This window comes from Antedon bifida, chromosome 3, assembly GCF_963402885.1.
Source record: "Antedon bifida chromosome 3, ecAntBifi1.1, whole genome shotgun sequence".
NCBI classification, from domain to species: Eukaryota; Metazoa; Echinodermata; class Crinoidea; order Comatulida; family Antedonidae; genus Antedon; species Antedon bifida.
In genome coordinates, this window is record NC_136228.1 from 33,789,062 (window position 1) to 33,808,540 (window position 19,479).

Consider the following 19,479-nt stretch of genomic DNA (forward strand, 5'->3'; position numbering starts at 1 on the left):
TGTGAATTACTAAGTTTTGAACCTCTTTGCTGCGTGTATAATTCCTATCCAATCGGCTTCCATTCGGCATTCATTCGGCACAAGTGAACTACATTGTTCTGCAGCCTTTAAACTAGGCCTAATTACCAGGGCATCTTTATGAAAAAAAACCCGTTGCCAACCAGATTGGTGTAGGTGTATCTCATCGGTCATGATAAAACAGCTTATTATAGCTGCTAATATTGATAATAATATGAATATATCTACACCTGGCGAAATGGGTGAGCAAAATAGACATGTGTACAAACAAAATATTAATCAAAATGATAGTACTCTCCAGGTCCAGGGTAAAGTTACACCATCGTACTAATAAATTAGGTCTAAAAAAATCTCGTCCCACTTAAGTAGGCCTAGTTGGTGTTGGCGTGGTTGTAGGCTCTCTCTTACAATTACCGTACATTTAGAAAAAATATGTTTATAATTTGCATCATATTTTTGGTATAAGAATAAAAAGAAACCTGTGACGATATGAGAATGTCGACATTAGTATAAGTAGAACATTGGTACAGTACTGTATACTAACCAACGTTTCAGAGAAAGTTATTTTATCGCTAAAATATTTATTTGATTATGTTTGATGCATGTTATAAGAGCAAGCAAGGCAATCTATTGCAGCACGGTACTAATGCTAATGTACTATCTCCTCCAGAAAGTAATGATAACGTTTTTGCATGTCTGTATATTGGCCTATTAAAATCTGGGGAAGAACACTAAAACCAACTGTTTCAGATTGTTAAGCCGTACTCGTGCTTAGTAGGCCTAGTCATTTCACTACTTATACTACCGTTTTTTGATTACTTTCGTCTAAATAAAACGGATTTTTTAATGAAAAGTTTAAACTTATAGATAATAGGAACGTTTTGTGTTAAAATTATTCACGCCCTCTAACGGGTAGTTAGTTAGAGAAGATGATCTTTGGGCCGGTTTTACGTAACGTGTCTAGCGCCCTCTTTTTACTAATATTGTGTACTGCAAAAAATAATTACGATATGTATGCATTTTTGGGGCAATTTTGGCAAAACATTTTTAATATTCACCAAGTTCCTTAATAAAATAGAGGCATTGTTTTAATGCAACACTCTTACAAACTAATTCAAACAATATAAAAACAATTAATTAATGTATATGACTTCGGCCCCACAGACAATAATAGGACTATAAAAAGACTATTATAAATAAGAAACTTACCTTCAATAGACTTCTGATGGACTCACGTCACTGAAATGCCCCTTTTTATTTATTTACTTGAATGACGATGTAGGCCTAGTGAGAGTGTATAATAAATATTATTAAAGTCTAGAACTACAAGAAATAATAATCTAAAGCAACGATAATTAAATTTAAATACAACTTGTAAACAAATTACGATTTTCTAATACTAATATAATTGCGGTTTTTAAATTTTGCTTCGAGAACTTACAAAGTTTACCTGACACAACGGACTGATGGCCTCGGTTTGATTTTATAAACGATTTTGAATGTCGCCCTCTGGAAATCTGTTTTGTAATTAGTCATAATTAGGTAATTGAGTACAGTTATAGTACTGTAAATGAACATGTTGCATAGCTGAGGAAACTCCTTGCTTTTGCTGACCCAATAAGCGATATTAATAGTTTAATTCAGATATTGAGTTTATTTTATTTTAGATTGATTTGTAGAATTGAAGTAAACGCATTTTTTTTTTACTTGATTTGAATAAAATTAATCTCGACTTATTCCAAGTCATAAAAAGTTAAAACTTAACTAGGCCGACTTAGAATTCTGACGAGTCATTATGAATGTCCCAAACATTATAGCATGAGTGGCATAAAAGTCACCAAATCCAATCACGTGACAACACTTGTCATTCATAACTTCAGAACATGGTGATGTTTGTCAAGATTTCATCAATCAAACACGATAACATAATATTCACAACTTACATTTACGATATACCCTAGTATCTGACGTTTTGTCAACTTGCAAGAGGGGTATCGGGTTTGTGGTAATTATAATATAACATTTCATTGTTTGACGGTTGTTTGGTGGTCCTTGCTTATCAGCGGGAATGCCTCTCACGAAACGGATCTTTTATTTATGATTGACAGCTATCGGTTAACAATGAAGTATTGTTCTCCCAAACATGTAAGATGAATAAAATCAATCTTTGGCCATTTCTACTTTTATTAGTTATTTTTGCCAAAACATCTCCAAAAACCAGAAATGATGAAACGGTAAAATTTAACCAGAAACACATTGACTTAAAGGGGGCTTCCGGGTAACTTTATTCCCTATTAAATTACGGTTCCATCGGTTAAATATTTTGTTTTTCCAACTTTTTTTTGTCAAAGTGAATAACTTATTTTGTGACATAAAATGACTTTTCGACAAAAACAAATGTTTAGATTATTTTTTCAGGCGAAAATATATCTTTAAATATTGCTTGTTGGCGTTAAATTTGTGATTGTTACTATAAATGACATTCAATTTAATATGAATAAATAAATTGCACGTTGTGAAGATGATCTAATGATGGTGATGATTATGACGTCATTTTATTGAATACTGTGTTATGATGAGATAACTGATGAGATGAAGACGAAGATTGTGATAAACCATCGCCGTCTTTGTTTAATTTTCAATAATCAATTGGAAGAATCTGTCAATCTGAAGTCTATAATGAGTGACAAAGTACCACCATCACAGATATTGCTTAACGTAAGAACTTCAAATTACTCGTAGCACTCACAAATGTTTATATATAAGAAAGCTTCGCGACCTCCGTCATTATGTTTGTGGATATAAGGAATGATGTCCTGTAGGTCTGTATCAAGTAAACCTGTATCTGAGCCGTGGGGAAGACCCGAAAGATCTCGAGGCGGTCCCTACGAATGCCAACGGAATGCTAGCTTAGTAATTGACTACAACAGTGCTAGAGGGGGGAAGTAAATTCGATGAAAACAAGCACTTACATTTGTTGACATTCTTCAATCAAGTAAATTACAAACCACTGGTATCGTCCCAAGGGTGCATACGTCACAACAAAATGGTTCAGTAATGACGTACTATTAACCAATCAGCAACACCCTTACATTGAATCACTCGACCTAACTACTTAAAAACATATTATCCAATTGGATGTACGAAACTAGACGTAAATACATTAGCTGTCAAAAGATAAGAAAACGTAGGGAATGACGCTTGTCTAAACATTGCCACCAAACAAGACCACCCAAACGGTTGGTTATTCCTAAAACCAGCTAATATTTTACAAGTATTAACTGGTCGTGTCATATTTTAATGGTTCCCGCTGGTTATGTCTTCAAGCTGAACTTGACAGCCTGTCAATCATAAACCTCACGCATCATTGTTTTTATTTTAAAACCGTCATTTTTGTCTGATATGAATCACACGCTCATTATTATTATTACTTCATCAATTCACTGGTTTTCATCAACTTCCAGTTACGCCTATTTTGAGGAAAATTAATTTAGACATGAAGAAAATGTGAGATGACATCTAACGACTGAGGTATTAAAACTATCCAGGGCAAACATTCAATTCAGTATTTATTTTCAATGATGAACTGGGATTACTTCCAAAAAACAAGCGTAGGCCCTACTTTTACAAACATGTCAACAACATTTGGACAACTAATACCCGATAAAGATCGATAAAGAACACTTGATAGTTTATCATTACCAGTTAATGATAATGTCATTGTCACGCTAGGCAGTGGCAGAGTGGATAAACACGTTACCAGGTGACCCACGGTGATTTTAATGAGGGTGAAGTGGGGGCTTCCCGCCGTTAGCTCCTTGATACACATCATCTCTGATGACTTCATCGGTGGGGTACGAGAGGCTATGCTGGGTACGTGGACAGCTGTACCGTGTAGCCGTCTACATCAATGCATCCTCACTAGTCAACACACTTTCTACAAAATATTACTAGCTGCGAAGAAAAAGCTTCCAATTTTCGGAAAGTCCGGTAAAATGCCAAAATATGACTACATTAAAAGCCCTGAGACAGACTTATAGCATCAGAAAAACTATTAATTAAGACGCCAAATGTGTTTGTTTTCGATAGTATCATTTCCAATTATGTCTTTTTTGTATAAGACACAACGTATGAACCATTCCATCATGACATTTTCTCGTGTTAATATCTGTCAAAATGGCGTTTTTCTCATCGACTTTCATTCGTCTTGTATTATTATTATTTATAGATATGTTTAATTAATATTAATTTAATGTATTTTGAATACAATTATATACATTTTACCTTGTTTTCTAAGTGTATATTCTATAATCGAGCTGTCAGTGCTTTGTTGGTTGTGTGAATAAAGATTAAAGTGATGAATAGACAATAATCAATGATGATTAAATCCTTGTTAATAATAGACAACAACTGAAATTAGGCATTAAGTAGTACAATGATGTGACATGACATAAATAGGGTGTCGACCTCTTAGATACGTAACAGCAAATGCAGGAAAAGAGGTAAATGAAAGGGAAATAAGACAGCAGGTGAACTCAGGTGAGGAGTTTAATACCTTGATTCGATTTTACAGGTGAACCATGATATGCAAATATCTACCTGCCCTCTGCTATTGTTATCTAACGATGATAATTAAACTTTTTCTTTATTTTTCTTTCCATAAAATGTCTGAATAAAATATGTCACAACTTATTGTCCTTTATTATTGAGGTCATTCATAACGTTGTAATGATTATTAAATATTGATTTAAAATAAATTGAAAATGGATTGTGTTGTCTGGGTTATATATCAATATGTATTATAGATATACTGTGTAAGAGGATATGAGTAAGAGAAGAGAAACAATGAAGTATAGAAACATAAGTGTGCAATAAATAAGCTGACCGAACAACCGATAAAAGAAGTAGAAATTATATTATGCCCGATTAGAGGGAGAAGAGGGAGATGATTATAAATACCGTAACATGGGGGTGAGAGGAGTATGAAATACACTGACTACGAAATACAGTAATATTCATAATATACGACTAAAATAATTACTAATAATAATCAACTCGTAACACAATGTTACCAGTTATTAGTGACAAAAATGTAATTTACATTTTGAGGACTCGGTTAGGTAATTATGTCATGGAGGTAAAAACTATTTTTTTAAATTGTTTACCTCCATGCTTACGTTATACCATTTTGTTCTTTTTTTTGTCATTAACTAATAACGTATATTATGCTGTGATAATACATTATAATAATAATAAATAAAAACAATAAGTAGGTCAAATATTTTAATAAAATTTGACAACTTGGTTTTGGTTTAAGATAACGCTACCAATCGCAGGAATCCCGTAAACCATTCATTAAAGTTTATCGTCCTTACTTCCAATTAGTACGGTACTTAATAAGGGTGTACACCAGTGATTAACCTTTTAGAAACAAACATCACCTATGTTAATGTTCCACTCACCTTAATCAACAGAAGTTAACCGCTAAGGTGTATTGCAGTAGCCAATCAGCAAGCGTCAAACGATCAGAATTAGCTATCTCCCTCCCATCGTCTTCGGAGACCTATTGAGACAATTCAAACTACACGCGTCAATCTCGCTATTTCGTGTCATGTATAGTGAGTGATGTGTAGTAATGAATAATTGATATAATCAAAAAACCACTGTCTCCCTTGTACACTCTAAATACCCTCCAATTATAAGTGACTTGTGCTAGGATACCGTCTGATCATTCTTGATGAGCCACTGGTACAACAGCGGTTTTAACAACAACAGGAGTTCATTTAACAATTATTCGTCGCGCCGAAAACACGTTACTACACACGTTCTGATCATATCAGCTTAGGAAAGCTATTTTAAAAGTTTTTTAAAAAACTTTATCAACAAAAAGTTTTCGTTTTGGAAATTATTTTTTCCATTATGGTTGGATCACAGGCAGCAGAGAGTTCGTCGACACCTTTTTCAATTCTTGATATTTTAGGTAAAAAATCGGATGGCAATGCTTGTAATAGGACTAAAATACCTGAACAGAGAATGCTTACTTCTTCAGACGTGAGGCGGAACGGTTTAGATACTGGAATCCATCCATACACTTCTTTTTCTGCAATCTCGAAAACATCTAACAACGATAAATCTGTATTAGAACATACTTTACAGCAAAGATTAATGTCCAAATTAAAGGAAAATGAGCTAGGCCTACCTGATAAAATGGAAGAGGAGGAGAATATGGATGAGTTACCCGAAGCAAGAGCAGGCGTAGATACCGTGCCTACGTTCCCATCTGCAGATTGTAGGACAGGCTCTGATACGGTGTCATCAACGTACCCTTCAGAATCGACAATAGATGACAGAATTTCTATTATTGTTGATGACGAGGATGATCATTCTATTTCAAAAGCCAACGAATCTGAAAGTGAAGGTAAGAACATAAATCTTTATAATAATAAATGTCGTTATTTATTGTTGTTTTAAATAGATAACACTGAATAAACCCAGTATAAAACTGACTCCAAATAAACTTTAATAAAATAAGTTTCAAATTGTATTTTTGGTTGGTAAACCCGATAAAATATTAAACAATTATCAATTTCATTTTAAGAAAGCTTCATTTTGAGATCATTCAAATTGATTTTTGTATTAAAAGTGGGTTAATTTTTAAATAAAATATTATAAATAATTATTTATTTTATTTATTTATTAATAAACGTAGTACAAACCTTCTGTAGCCCATTTATTGGTTAAGTTTTCCCAAAGCATCTCAACATAATTTTATTATAAGATATTTATACGTATACCCATTAATTATAGGTATACTATACCATAATAGAAAACTTATTAGGCTTATATTCTAAACAAAATCAAACTTCTTCTGAAGTACTCATCTGAAAATTGATGTGCTTTTGACAAATAGCAATAGGCCTATGCTGTGTTTTTTTTATTTACGAGATTTATATCATTAAATTGCACAGGTAAGCATACATACAATATGTCTTTTAATAACACTATTACAACTGTTCGTTAATTCTATAAAAAAAATTACTGATTAAACACTGTATAAATAATAACTGTTTTGTATGGCGCGCCATAGTTTTGTCAGACGATGAGTTTTCATATGTCGTCTGCTTATATAAGCGCGCGGTTTACATCTTTATTACCATGCTGCAGGCAAGTAAGCGTGTAATTGATATTTCCACGTTGTTTCCCCAACTTACCACCATTCACATTCCGATTGTATAAGTTTGCTATCTATTCAACAGTCAGCTGTGATACTCAAGTTTACTTCACTCAGGCCCACACACGAGATAATGTTTTAGGTCATAAAATGCACATTCTGATATGATAATAAACATATTATTACACCTGGATACGATAAAAGTAGTAAAGTAAAGAGGAAAATACAATAATTAACTCCGTCATCGAATAACGCCTTTTTATTTAAAAATAATAAATAACAATCATACAGATATCTTATTCTTTTAGTTTAGTACAAAAAATAATTTTTGTTTGTACTACAACGATTCTTCCAAATGTTTTTTAAAATAAAAAATGGTATCCAAATTAATTATTAGTTATAACCATAATATATTCAATTGTTTTGCCGTTAGTATTTTACCCTTTTCAAAACATTGTTTCTTGGTTCCCGACGTATAAATTATCATAATACCACATTGTTTTGCATATTATAGTATCTTTATCAGTCAAATTTAGTTAGTTATATATCATTTTAATGTATTTCTTTTAGGCCTACCTTTATTTTGCATTGTCACTCCGGAAATGAGCTTTAGATGAGTGGAAACGTTGATTATGATGTGGTCTGAGAATCTTTACATCTCTCTTGATAATGCTAACAAAGTGGTCCCCTGTGTAATATTAGAATTTAAAAAACCTGGACGTATACGTCACACTTTATTATTCCTATTTAACTTTACTTTTTACAGGTAGTGATGACTCAGCTTCTAGCCCACGATCCACATCCTTGAAGCCGAGGAAGAAGAGGTCCAGGGCAGCCTTCTCTCACGCTCAGGTGTTCGAATTAGAGAGACGTTTCAGCCATCAGCGATATCTATCGGGTCCAGAAAGAGCAGATTTAGCGGCTGCATTAAAACTTACCGAGCAACAAGTCAAAATTTGGTTCCAAAACAGACGATACAAAACAAAACGGAAGCAAATTGCTGCAGAACTCATGACTCCTCCCGCCAAAAAGGTAGCAGTCAAAGTATTGTATAGTGATGGACCAAGACTGTTTTACTCAGATATCCCAAGCGTACCACAGTGTACTCCGTGTGGTCTCGGCCCTTCACCGTACTGTACGAGTGTACCTTATCCGTTCTGGGGACAGGTACCCGTACCACACTTTGGAAGCATCCTACCCGTATTCGGCAAATAAAAACCAAAAGATATTTGATATGTAAATAATTATTTAGTGTACTTATAAATATATTGTAAATTTGTACATATATAGAAATTATAGACATAATAATGAGAGAAGAATCTATCAATTTACATGTTAATTTAAGCAAGTGTTTGTACGTACGACGTCGGGACTTAGTGTTGTATTTGTATAATCGTTCTTTTTAAAAATCGACAAGTTGTTTAATATCTAAATAACTATTATTTTATAACTCTGAAATTATTATGCCAATAGTATAATAAGGAATATATCCAAAAGTTTGAGTAAGTTTAGGCCTAAATGTGACGTTATACTTGTGCGCCTAGAGAAAAAAAATTGCCGAAATAATGATGGCGAAATGTTGCCCTATAGGGCTAAATTGTCTAATAATACTCATAAGCGTACAATGCGAATTGTAGTACTGTATGCTATTTGAAAAAAAAGTGTTTATTTATTTATGGATATGGAATATTATAGACAGTACTTCTTTGACCAAGTTGATAAATAAAATCTTGTATACCTTAAACAATATTTATGCAAACAAAAACACTAATTATGTTTTAATTATGTCTCATTATAGGGCTATTAGTGATTATTTTCTCACAAAATAAATCTCACAGCAATTTACAAGGAACGAACAATTATCGGTTAATTAAAATTATTTTACCATAACAGTATTAATTGGATATAATAGTATTAAACGACCATACGTCATGCATTTGAATAACTGTTATATTGTACATCTTAATTATTAATATTCTTTTTAGATCACGTAATGGCCAGGTGCAAAGTATGGTTTAAAGGTATTATTTCGAGTTTTCGTAGTAGAATGGTTCCCTGTATGAGTTCTTACCGTTGGCTATTATATGCGGTTATATTTTCACAAGTAGAAGTCAGCGTGAACACTGTACCATTAAAACAAAGACAGTGGAGTTTAGTAACCAACACTGTTAAGCTTCACACCTTAGCTGTTTAACGGTGTTATAGAGCGCTTATGCATTGTGTAGAATCTTTCAGTCTGGGGTACATTTCTCATTAGTTTGATAAAGAATCGCTAATTAGGAGCAATCGTCCCAGACAAGCTTTGACCACATTTTAAGTGAAAGCTCTTAAAGCCACAGTAAAAATAAAGTATATTGTATACAATTAAATGCAGATGTAAACCGTAAAATGTAAACATTCAGTTTTAGTAATGATGCAATCGAGAAATAAAACTTACAATAAACATCAGTTAGTGGTATTTTGTTTTTGTTTTTCCGTATTCATTTACTCGGTTGGAGTTTTCCGTTGATCGTGCTCAACACTTTGGAAACTGTAACCACAACCAGGAATACGCCCATGACGTGTGTGGCCAGCCTCTATCAAAATAAGTTATTGTTTTAACCAAATTATGTTCAACTTATGTTATGTTCATGTATTTCGTGTTATCGTGTGTCATCTAGCTGGGTATTGCCCAGGAGAATCACAGAAAACTGTTTAAAACTTCTGAATAATTGTTAATATTGAACATTCTAGCCTGATTATCTCCCTCTAGAGATTATGATACTCATGCAAAAGGAAACATATTGTTCAGTAGGTTAAAGTATTTAATGACCTACGTATTAATGATGTCAAACATTGCAAGTAACCTTTATAAAAAACTTATTGGACATTCTGGTTGCACTGTTAACGTCCGGTTTTTTGTTTTTATTAATACTAATGTTTTTCATTGATATATGAATATTATATTATAAAAGTTGAATTATTAAAGTTTCTGTTTCGATAAGTTCAAAGTATACATGCTCTTACGTAATATAATAATATGTAACTGTTACAAACATTATTTGTAACAGTTATCGGTGATCTTTTGAGCATATCAGTAGAACAGGTGTTGTATGGAAAGCCCCGGTTGACATAAAATGTACGCAGCAACAAGTTTTAAAATTGCCTTCTTTCCTAGCCACTCTGTACTGATTCAATTTACGTATATCGTGAGTATGTGTTACTACCACTAGTCTCCAGGGATCACAGACTCACAACCAACAAACGCTACTAAATGTATTCTAGGCAGTGCATAGTGTAAAACCACCATGACTTTACATAACAGCCTGTCACAAGCAATCGAAATCTGCCAGCTAAGACACAACAAACTCTTGGGCCTATCGTCAAATTGTACATGACTTGCACTATTCTGAAATTACCGTAATTTTGTCGCTAAAACTCACCGATGACTTGATCCTAATCTATTTCACTCCGAGGCCCCAGAATATTAAACCTGAAATTGAAACAAGAATAATTATTAGTTTAACTTTGTTAAAAAATGCTTAAATACATTTCTTGTCATCACAAAAGAGACATAATAATATCATTTTATAAATTAACCGAAAACCGAAATGTTTAACAATCCATTGCGGATCGGCCTGGACTATTATTTTCATGTGATACATCGATTATTTCAATTAATATTGACACGGTTTGAATTGTAAGACCTTCAAGGTTCTATAGACATGAACTTTCGAACTTTTTGGTTATTTCCACGAAGAAGTTTACATCGAATTGTCAATTCGGACTACTGTTAACAAGCAATACGATGATATAATGATATCACATTGATTCGGCAACAGTGTCAAGAGGGAGGAAACATGTTAAACTAAGATGTTGATACTATATTTACCAGTATTGATAATGACTCTTTTTACAAGCTGTGATGCGCACCGTACTTTACTAAGCACAAGTACGGTGGTACGCACGACGACACGTAAAAGCTTGATTTCCACTGAGACGCAACGCAAGGAAGTAAGCGCAACGTAAGTTATTTGACCAATCACAAGCGATGGATAATTCTAACTTGTGATTGGTCAACTTGTTTTCGTTGTGTCTACGTCCTAGCTTTGCGTCTATTGTTGGAACCAAACTTAACTATTAAGAGTACCGTACGGTACCAAACTCGGATTTCTCGTACAAAATTCGCAAGTGATGCGTACTTCGAGTACACAACGCACGATTCCGGCATGGTACTAACCCAAGACGCTTTTTTCAACAGTTAACCCTGTTTTGATGACCAAAAGGAAAATCTTTATCGAATTTCCAAATTAAAATACTTTCATAAGTCTGTATTTAATTGCCACTTCAGTCCAAGTGGCACATTAAAACATAAGTTCCGTGATTATGTACAACGTAAAATGACGATAACATTCAATGAGTCTACTTAGGTCATCAAGGGTCATTAACTACAAGGCGATAACAGAGTCTCGTTTAGCTATTTAAATTAGATATAATTAAGAATAATATTTTTAAAAATTAATTTCAATAAAGTTTAATATCATTTGTTTGGAAACAAGAATTTTAAAATGAATAGTTTCAAACTAATTGTAGTAATGATGTAGTACAATACGGTAAAAGTATTCAAATTTGTTCAAGGAAATAAAATTAATGCATGGTAGACATTTTCACCGATGTTACTGCAATAAACTTTTAAACAGTTGGAAAAGTATAAGGGTTGGCATTAGAACGATGTGCTGTCCGTTTGATATAATTTAAAATTATTAATTCAAGGCTAGGTAATTGTATAACATGTTTCGATGAATCAATTTTTTTTTATTCATATCAACATTGGCCTAATTGGTATTAGTGGCACAACAAATATACTTAGCACGCGAGCGGTCAAAAGAAAACGTACAACTATGAGCGTAAATGATAAAAAGTTTTATTATTTAAACCCGCAAGACAGTTATCGAAAAATAATAAAATACAAAATGATAAAATAAAATAATAATTCCTTTGAAAATATAAAACCATTAAATTCGTTTCTATAAACTCAAATATTGTAAATTATCTTCAAGGGTCTCAATAGGCCTACATATTTTTTATAAACGCACCTTTTCCGAAATAGTATAATGTTCACCTAATGATTGGTTCATAAAGCGCTATATAAATGTTATGTCAGAGTCTAGTCTCAATATATTATTTCTAATCAACTTATATAACTAATTATATTGATTAATCATTATTTATAACTTAAACTTAAACTCCCGCTAAAAACATGAGAATGGTTTGTCTTATCTTAATTCAAACCATGTAGTCTCAAATTAGACGGGATATCCAATCGTTTATTAATAATTGAATTTATAGTTAATTACAATGTACATCCCAAAGAGGCAGGTGGGCTTGATTAAATGATTTATTCGTAGGATAAATCAAATAAATAAATATAGGCTTAGAATATCATATCATAAGGACTTATTAATTTATTTTGTTTGATTGTTAAACATAAAACACGCCTGTCAACATATCTTGTTTCACAAATACAATAATTTTGTGGTTTGCCTATAGGCTATTTCAAAATATTAAATAAGATTGATTAAATTAAATACTGTACGAATAAAATGTTGTAGATTATGATTTCATTAATTTCATAACATACAATTTAATTTTAAAATGTTTTCTCAATGTTTTTTTCAATTTCGAGTTCAAAAGAGAAGTTAATAAAACAAGAAATGAAAATGAATGAAAGTGTAATTCAAAGGGTGGGCCATGGATACGGCACTGATTGTATTTCATTAACATTCCAAAGAATATAATTATGATTGTAATGATGTATGATACTTCTTAATGAAGATAGTGAGATGAGGATGCATACTGATGATGATAATGATGTTGACGATGATGATGATGATAATGATGATAATGATGACGACGATGTTTATAAAGATAAATATTTACAAAGATAACAACAACGATGATCATACGATGACAAAAGGATGATTTGAGAACAGAAAAGTTTGTCAATGAACTTTAATAAAAGTTAGGTGTAAACTAAACTTGTGCCTGGATGACTGTTAAACTATCAACACAGGTGTACATTTTGTATTGTTGTACGGTCGTGAGTCAGCTCTTTTCACACTACAATAGATTAGTGTGTGTTGTATTAAGTTTAGTTAAACCAGGTGGTACAGATTCAAATGCAGACTCATCATTGTCGCTTGATTTGCCAGGTTAGGCCCACTAGGGACCATCACTAGGCCCTTAGGTACGTGACTCACTCACTCAACCTCATCGCTACATCAGCAGCATCATCTTCGGAAGATGCGCCGCCGACACTCACAACAGCTAGGCCCAGCATCTGTTACTGACTATTATCACTATTATAACAGCACCTGCCCCTGGGGAGTTACGACACTCCGGAAGAATATGAGGCGCTAATTGTATACCATTATCAATATCAGTGTTCGTTTAAATCTTATAGATTACGATTTGAACATTTCCGATTACGGAAATAACGAATCACTTTTAATCTAAAGAAAAAATAAACAAAAACAGTAACTTAAGCGTCGTTCTATAATAATTTGACTCGAAATGTTGCACACACTTTTGGATAATGAAATTAATGACATGGCTTATTAACAAAGGAAATAATTATAAGACAAGCGTGAGATGAGGATGATACGCTACTTCAATTTCTTAAATGGGGTCTGACAAGTTCAAGTAGTACTGTAATGTCATTCAATTTGCAATGCTATAACTTAGTACATTAGCACCAATCGTAATTTCTGCAAGAAGCACTCCACTCTGAGTATAACACAGTTATATATATTGTTAAATATAGAATATACCTTATTTTTTTAGAATTATTAATTAAACATTAATTGAACATTAAAGAAATTTTTTGTTTCAATTAAAGAAAAATTCTCATTGTATATTAATGTAAGAAAAGAAAAAAGAACTCGCATGTTGGTCTTCACTTTTCCCCTTTCCTTTAATGCATATTTTATCTAGGCTTACGGTACATTATTATTAAAATTAAATTCGTAAACAGTAAGAAAATAAATAAAGAAAGAAGAAAATAATTTGGACAATAAGATGAGGAAGTATGTTCATAATGTTAACCAGGGCTACTCAATTTTATTAAGAAATTTGTCAGACTTTTAATTCATGTTTAGGCCTTACTACTGGAGTAAATACAACATACAGTATAGGGTGTGGAGGTGTGGAAGTCTGTCAAATTTGATCCCACCATTAAACGTTCGTCCAAGATCTACCGGGTATATGCTTGCCTACGTGTGTTTAGTTGCACACATTCAGATGAACATTTGGAGTTACTTACTCAGTCATTTAGTAAAAACAATAACAATCCCGATTGGATCCAAATGTGCTTATATTACGTCATAGAACACTACACATTTTATGAATTTCATCTTGAGCTTAGAGACAACAAGCTGTGGTACCTTTTTAATCAGAGTAAGACTTAGTATGTTAACGTTACAATAACATATGCCAAAGAGGAAAAAAACATATGCCAAAGTAAGACCTCTATAGAGGTAAAAGATAAAGTCAAATAGTTTGTTTAAATAATAATTAAATATCAAAATACCAATGTAATAAAAATATAGAATACGGTAATAATGGGTTACTTTCTATATAAACATTACATCATATTCCTATAGGCCTATTCTTTATTAAGCCCTAAAATGCCCTATTACTTACTCTTTTGACTCAATATAGGCCTAAATGTAATAATAAATAATTGGTTCTTTTACTTGTCGTGGGATAAATATATTATCAAACAAACAAGTTTCTCAAATTGGAACACACGTTATTTGTTAAAATAGACCGTTTAATGCTACATAGGCCTAATAGTTATTCACATCGACGAATTCGATTAAAACATATTTGTTCGATAAGTTTAGGCCTAAAGAATATATTGTCAACCGGGAGTCCATTCCCTGGAAGAAAGTGCGCTTTTGGTTAAATGTACGGTAACCGTTTATATTGTCTTTTTTTTAAATAAGAAATTAATACTTTGTTAATTTTTTAACTACAAAGTGGTCTATTCACAGTTTGTTTTATTCAACTATATTTGTCATATTGAGGAACTCTTCAAGTTAATCAAGATATTTTTGTTTATATTGAATTTAAAAGCTTTTTTCAAACCGTTTATTTTGGGGAAGGGGCGTTTTCACTATTTAGGAGAGGTCATAAAACGGTCAGATTATAATGAACGTGTAATGAACTTTGATGTGTAGCAGATTCAATTAACGTACAACATTTCCTTTAAATATGGCGACTTGTTGATAGATAAAATTAAAAATACCAGCTCTTCATAGTGCTTCTATGTAGACGAATAATTAATAATTAATATTTAATACCATATATACAATATAAATTGTAAAAATAAGAAAAATATTTTATAAACGTGCAAGAACACAACAATAGAAAATAGTTATAATAGATGTATGATTTTTTTTCGTTTTTCTTTGTCAGTAGAAATAGAAAATTTATCTGTGTTCTGGCACGTTTATATAGAATATTTTACTTATTTTTACAATTTATATTTATAATTTTTCCCTAATAATTGTATTAAATATTATTAATTATGAATCTTCTGTAGAAGCAGATGAGGATCTAAGCTGGTATTTTTAATTTTACAGAACACAATAATTATAATAATAAATGCATGAAGGTACTTTTTTTCGTTTTTCTTTTTCAGAAATAGAACATTTTTCTTTGTTAACAACATAGATAAATGTTCTATTTCTACTGACAAAGAAAAACGAAAAAAGTGATTGTCATGCATTTATTATTATAATTATTTTCTATTGTTAGTGGATGAATTTGATTTATATTTTTGGTGTAAGTTTACTTATAATTAGGTGCCTTTTGTCGTAACCATTCTGCATCTTGTAATTATTTGTGTTTCTGCGAAATAATTTTATTTGGCCTTTAAGGCCTATTTATTTTTTTACTCATTACATTTGCTTATTTGTTTGGCAAAATCAACAGTTTGTGTTAACTACCGCACGTATATTTATGTTTTAGAAAAACGCTTCGATCAATATATTACTTCGTCCTTAGGAGTGAATATCGTTCTTTTATTAACTAAATATGATATTATATTATCATCATTAGGCCCGAGATAAACAACTTGTGCATTAAGTTTCCAACTACAGTGATTGTAAATTACATTATAATAATTATAAAATACAGTATAATCTTGATGACATAGGCAAACGGTATGTAATTGCCACGGTAAACATGAACAGAATGTGTTTTGATAAGCATTTTAGGTTATCATCAACACTTCCTGATGTTTCTTCATATCATGGTTCCTCCTTAATAAGAAACATACCCCATGCTGCATCTTGATCGAACTCTTAACAAACTAGATCGTACGTTCTCACCAACGCCGTAATCAACGCTAATTGTCGAGTTTGTGACGAATAAAAACTAATTATGATTTAGCAGTTTTTATAAACCTTCAAACAATAGACAGTTTCCGGCTTTTGCAATGTAGAAAGCAAATTCCCAATTGCTACCAAACGACCACATTATGAACTTAGCGTTTATAAAGACATCAACAAGTTTTGTTTTTGCTGCTGCGACGCAATTTCCCGTTAACCCGCCTACTTTAACAAGCCACTTTCAATGCTCAGTCCCTTGCGAATAATTGTGTTCTTCGACTCATGTTGCGATTTTAATGACATTTTAAAATCTGTTAAACTTTGTATAATTGCCCTTAAAATGAAAGTAAACGTTGCTTTCAATTAATTCGTCATTTTAAAATTAACTTGTAAGAAAATAATAATGTACTTGTTAATATTAATATCAATAAAGACTAAACAAACTAAAGGTTATCAGAAATTATTATCAAAACAAAAATTAATTCCAGTTGTTTTAATTATTAGTAAGTTGTATTATTTTACCTAAATACAATATATGCAAACATTATAACATAGGCCTAAATTGTTTATATTTTATTGATTAGCCTAAACATAAAGATTTAAAAGTGAGTACAGTCTAATAATTTTATGGTAAATTATTTTTGTTTAGGTTTCATAACTTTTTATAATCTTGCTTAATTTAATAAATGATTATTTCATTGCATTATTTGCGTCTTTATCATCATTATAAGTATTTATATTACAATATAATTTATGCTAATTTATGCTAATTTTATCTGATATTTTTGTTTTTATTCAAAATATTACAGAGTATTTTGTTATTTCGTCTGAACCTCAAAGCTTCGATTTTGTATGGTGTCGTTTTCTTATTATTTAATCTATAATAATTTCATTGTCTTCTTTTTTCCCCCTTTTTTTTTTTAGAAATAAATTTATTAAGTTAATCTGTGAATGTAGATATAAATAAAAATGTCTAAAGCTACACTATCAAACTAGTTTAACAAAAAAAAAATGTGATGTGCACAAATACGGTAGTGATATGCCCAAATATGGTAGTGATATGACATCATCATGTCCATATCATCACATCACATTTTGTTGTCACATAAACTTTGATAGTGTAGACAGAGCTTTAATAAACTTCTACAGTTTCTATATTACGTACTGTAATCATGATATTCTACAAATATTCAGTTTCCATTACGTATATTAGTCATTTAATTAAACACTATGATTAATCTTAAAACAATTATCTATGATGGATACCAGTGAAATAGGAAGATGAGCACATCTATTAACAAATGAATGATTTATTTGTGAATCTAGTCCGCCCTTTAGTAAAGTACAAATTAATGAAAACCACGCTTATATCAATTAACCAATCGGTTTTAAAGTGATGCTCTCTTAATGCGTTCATGTTTGCTTTTCTGCAATACGACGAGTGTCTGTCTGTCTGTTTGTCCATCTTAGCAGCATATCATCCAATTTAAAGAATGCTTACAAGTTATTTGTCAAATCACAAAATTCCATTTATGGTGTTGATATTGAGTGGAATCATTGAGTGGAAGAATACGCGCGTGTCATGTTTGTGTCCGTTAATTCAAATTACACAATCGCTCAACGCTGTACGCGGTGTTAATTTGATAATTAATTGCGCGTGAATATTGTACTTAAGTGACAATTGAGCAAATTGCGAGTCACTTTCTAATTCCAAATTGATGTTGTAACCCATCTCATACTATCAAAATACAAATTAATGAAAAGCTCTCAAGATCTCTTGCGAACAAATCGATAAAGTAATAGACATGCTATTATAAAGCTGGTAAGTTGACACTCATTGCGCCGCCTTAACCAACACTTTACAGCAGACAACATGTCGAAATTACTCAATTATATTCCAAAATCAAATTTATACAATCGTTAATAAACAGAAGAGCAATTGGATATAATAACAATATGAATGTGAATATTGCCTGCAAACTACGCTATTGTTTAGTTCACTGATGTTTCGTGATTGATATCTGAAGTCTTGTTTTCGAATTTAAATTTTTCACTTGCAAATTCAATTCAATTTTATTTTACCATGGAGACCCAGATCAACACATGGTTGTCCCTGGGGCCGTGTACATAAAACAAAAATTGAACAATGTTTTAACGATATATGTACAGTTATATAAATATATACTATATACTCGGTTTGTGTAGGCCATTTACAAAAAAAAGATACGAAAAAAAAGATAGTCTATTTTCCTCTCCCCAAAAATATGATATTGATAACAAATTATGACAAGAAAATAAACTATATTTTATATATAAACAACGAACTAATATACGTGGTGTACCACAATGCAACAAGGAATCTGTCCTGATTTTGTCAATGCGGAGATTTCTTTAGGAAATACAATCGAGCTCAGCACTTAAACTTGGGTGAGAAGAGCAGTAGATGCTTAATCAATTAATATGATTCATAAGGTGTTGCATAATTACATAAAATATATTCCAACAACATAATACAACGATTAAAAAGAGATTAAATTAAAAGGATGTCAAAATTGACGCTAAGCTCATCATCAGTGGACAGCGTTCATGACATCATGATGGACATGTTGGTCACCGCTCATCACTGACAACCCAAACTGGATTCTTCGTCATCACAGTCAAGATAAACTCGCTACTTACTAAGTGACAGTACATTTTTGTAAGGCAGTTACTTATAATGCACTCGGGTCGACTACAATTTCACTACCAGTAATCGGATCTTTCTTAAAGTTTTATAAAGATGAGAACTTAGCGAATATGGCCTACGGAATTGGACGGAAGCCTCGGAGCTGAAACTGACATTTTCAAAATGTCTTGTCGTTTAAGTTGTTATCTTAAAGTCTCTGTTCCTACGACACATGATATCTCATTTTCCGT

The 19,479-nt window shown here is 31.9% G+C and overlaps 1 protein-coding gene and 1 long non-coding RNA gene across 3 annotated transcripts in view; one reads left to right on the forward strand and one right to left on the reverse strand.

The window, feature by feature from the left end:
* Nucleotides 1-5,687: 5,687 nt before the first annotated feature.
* Nucleotides 5,688-9,627, forward strand: LOC144837992 (uncharacterized). Its single transcript, XM_078693322.1, has 2 exons — nucleotides 5,688-6,436; nucleotides 7,956-9,627. The coding sequence occupies exons 1-2, from the start codon at nucleotides 5,938-5,940 to the stop codon at nucleotides 8,402-8,404; spliced, it is 948 nt and encodes a 315-aa protein (XP_078549448.1). The 5' UTR covers nucleotides 5,688-5,937; the 3' UTR covers nucleotides 8,405-9,627.
* A 439-nt stretch (nucleotides 9,628-10,066) lies between these two features.
* The window catches only part of LOC144837392 (uncharacterized), a 34,086-nt gene continuing 24,673 nt past the window's right edge, over nucleotides 10,067-19,479 (reverse strand). For both annotated transcript variants that reach the window (XR_013611469.1, XR_013611470.1), the window contains exon 3: nucleotides 10,067-10,661. This is a non-coding gene — a long non-coding RNA (uncharacterized LOC144837392). The remainder of the gene's footprint in view (nucleotides 10,662-19,479) is intronic.

Bases quoted from the DNA above. Each gene is read 5' to 3' on its own strand.
- LOC144837992 (XM_078693322.1), top strand. From the start codon at position 5,938: ATGGTTGGATCACAGGCAGCAGAGAGTTCGTCGACACCTTTTTCAATT. The intron at 6,437-7,955 runs GTAAGAACATAA...TACTTTTTACAG, and splicing joins CAACGAATCTGAAAGTGAAG to GTAGTGATGACTCAGCTTCT.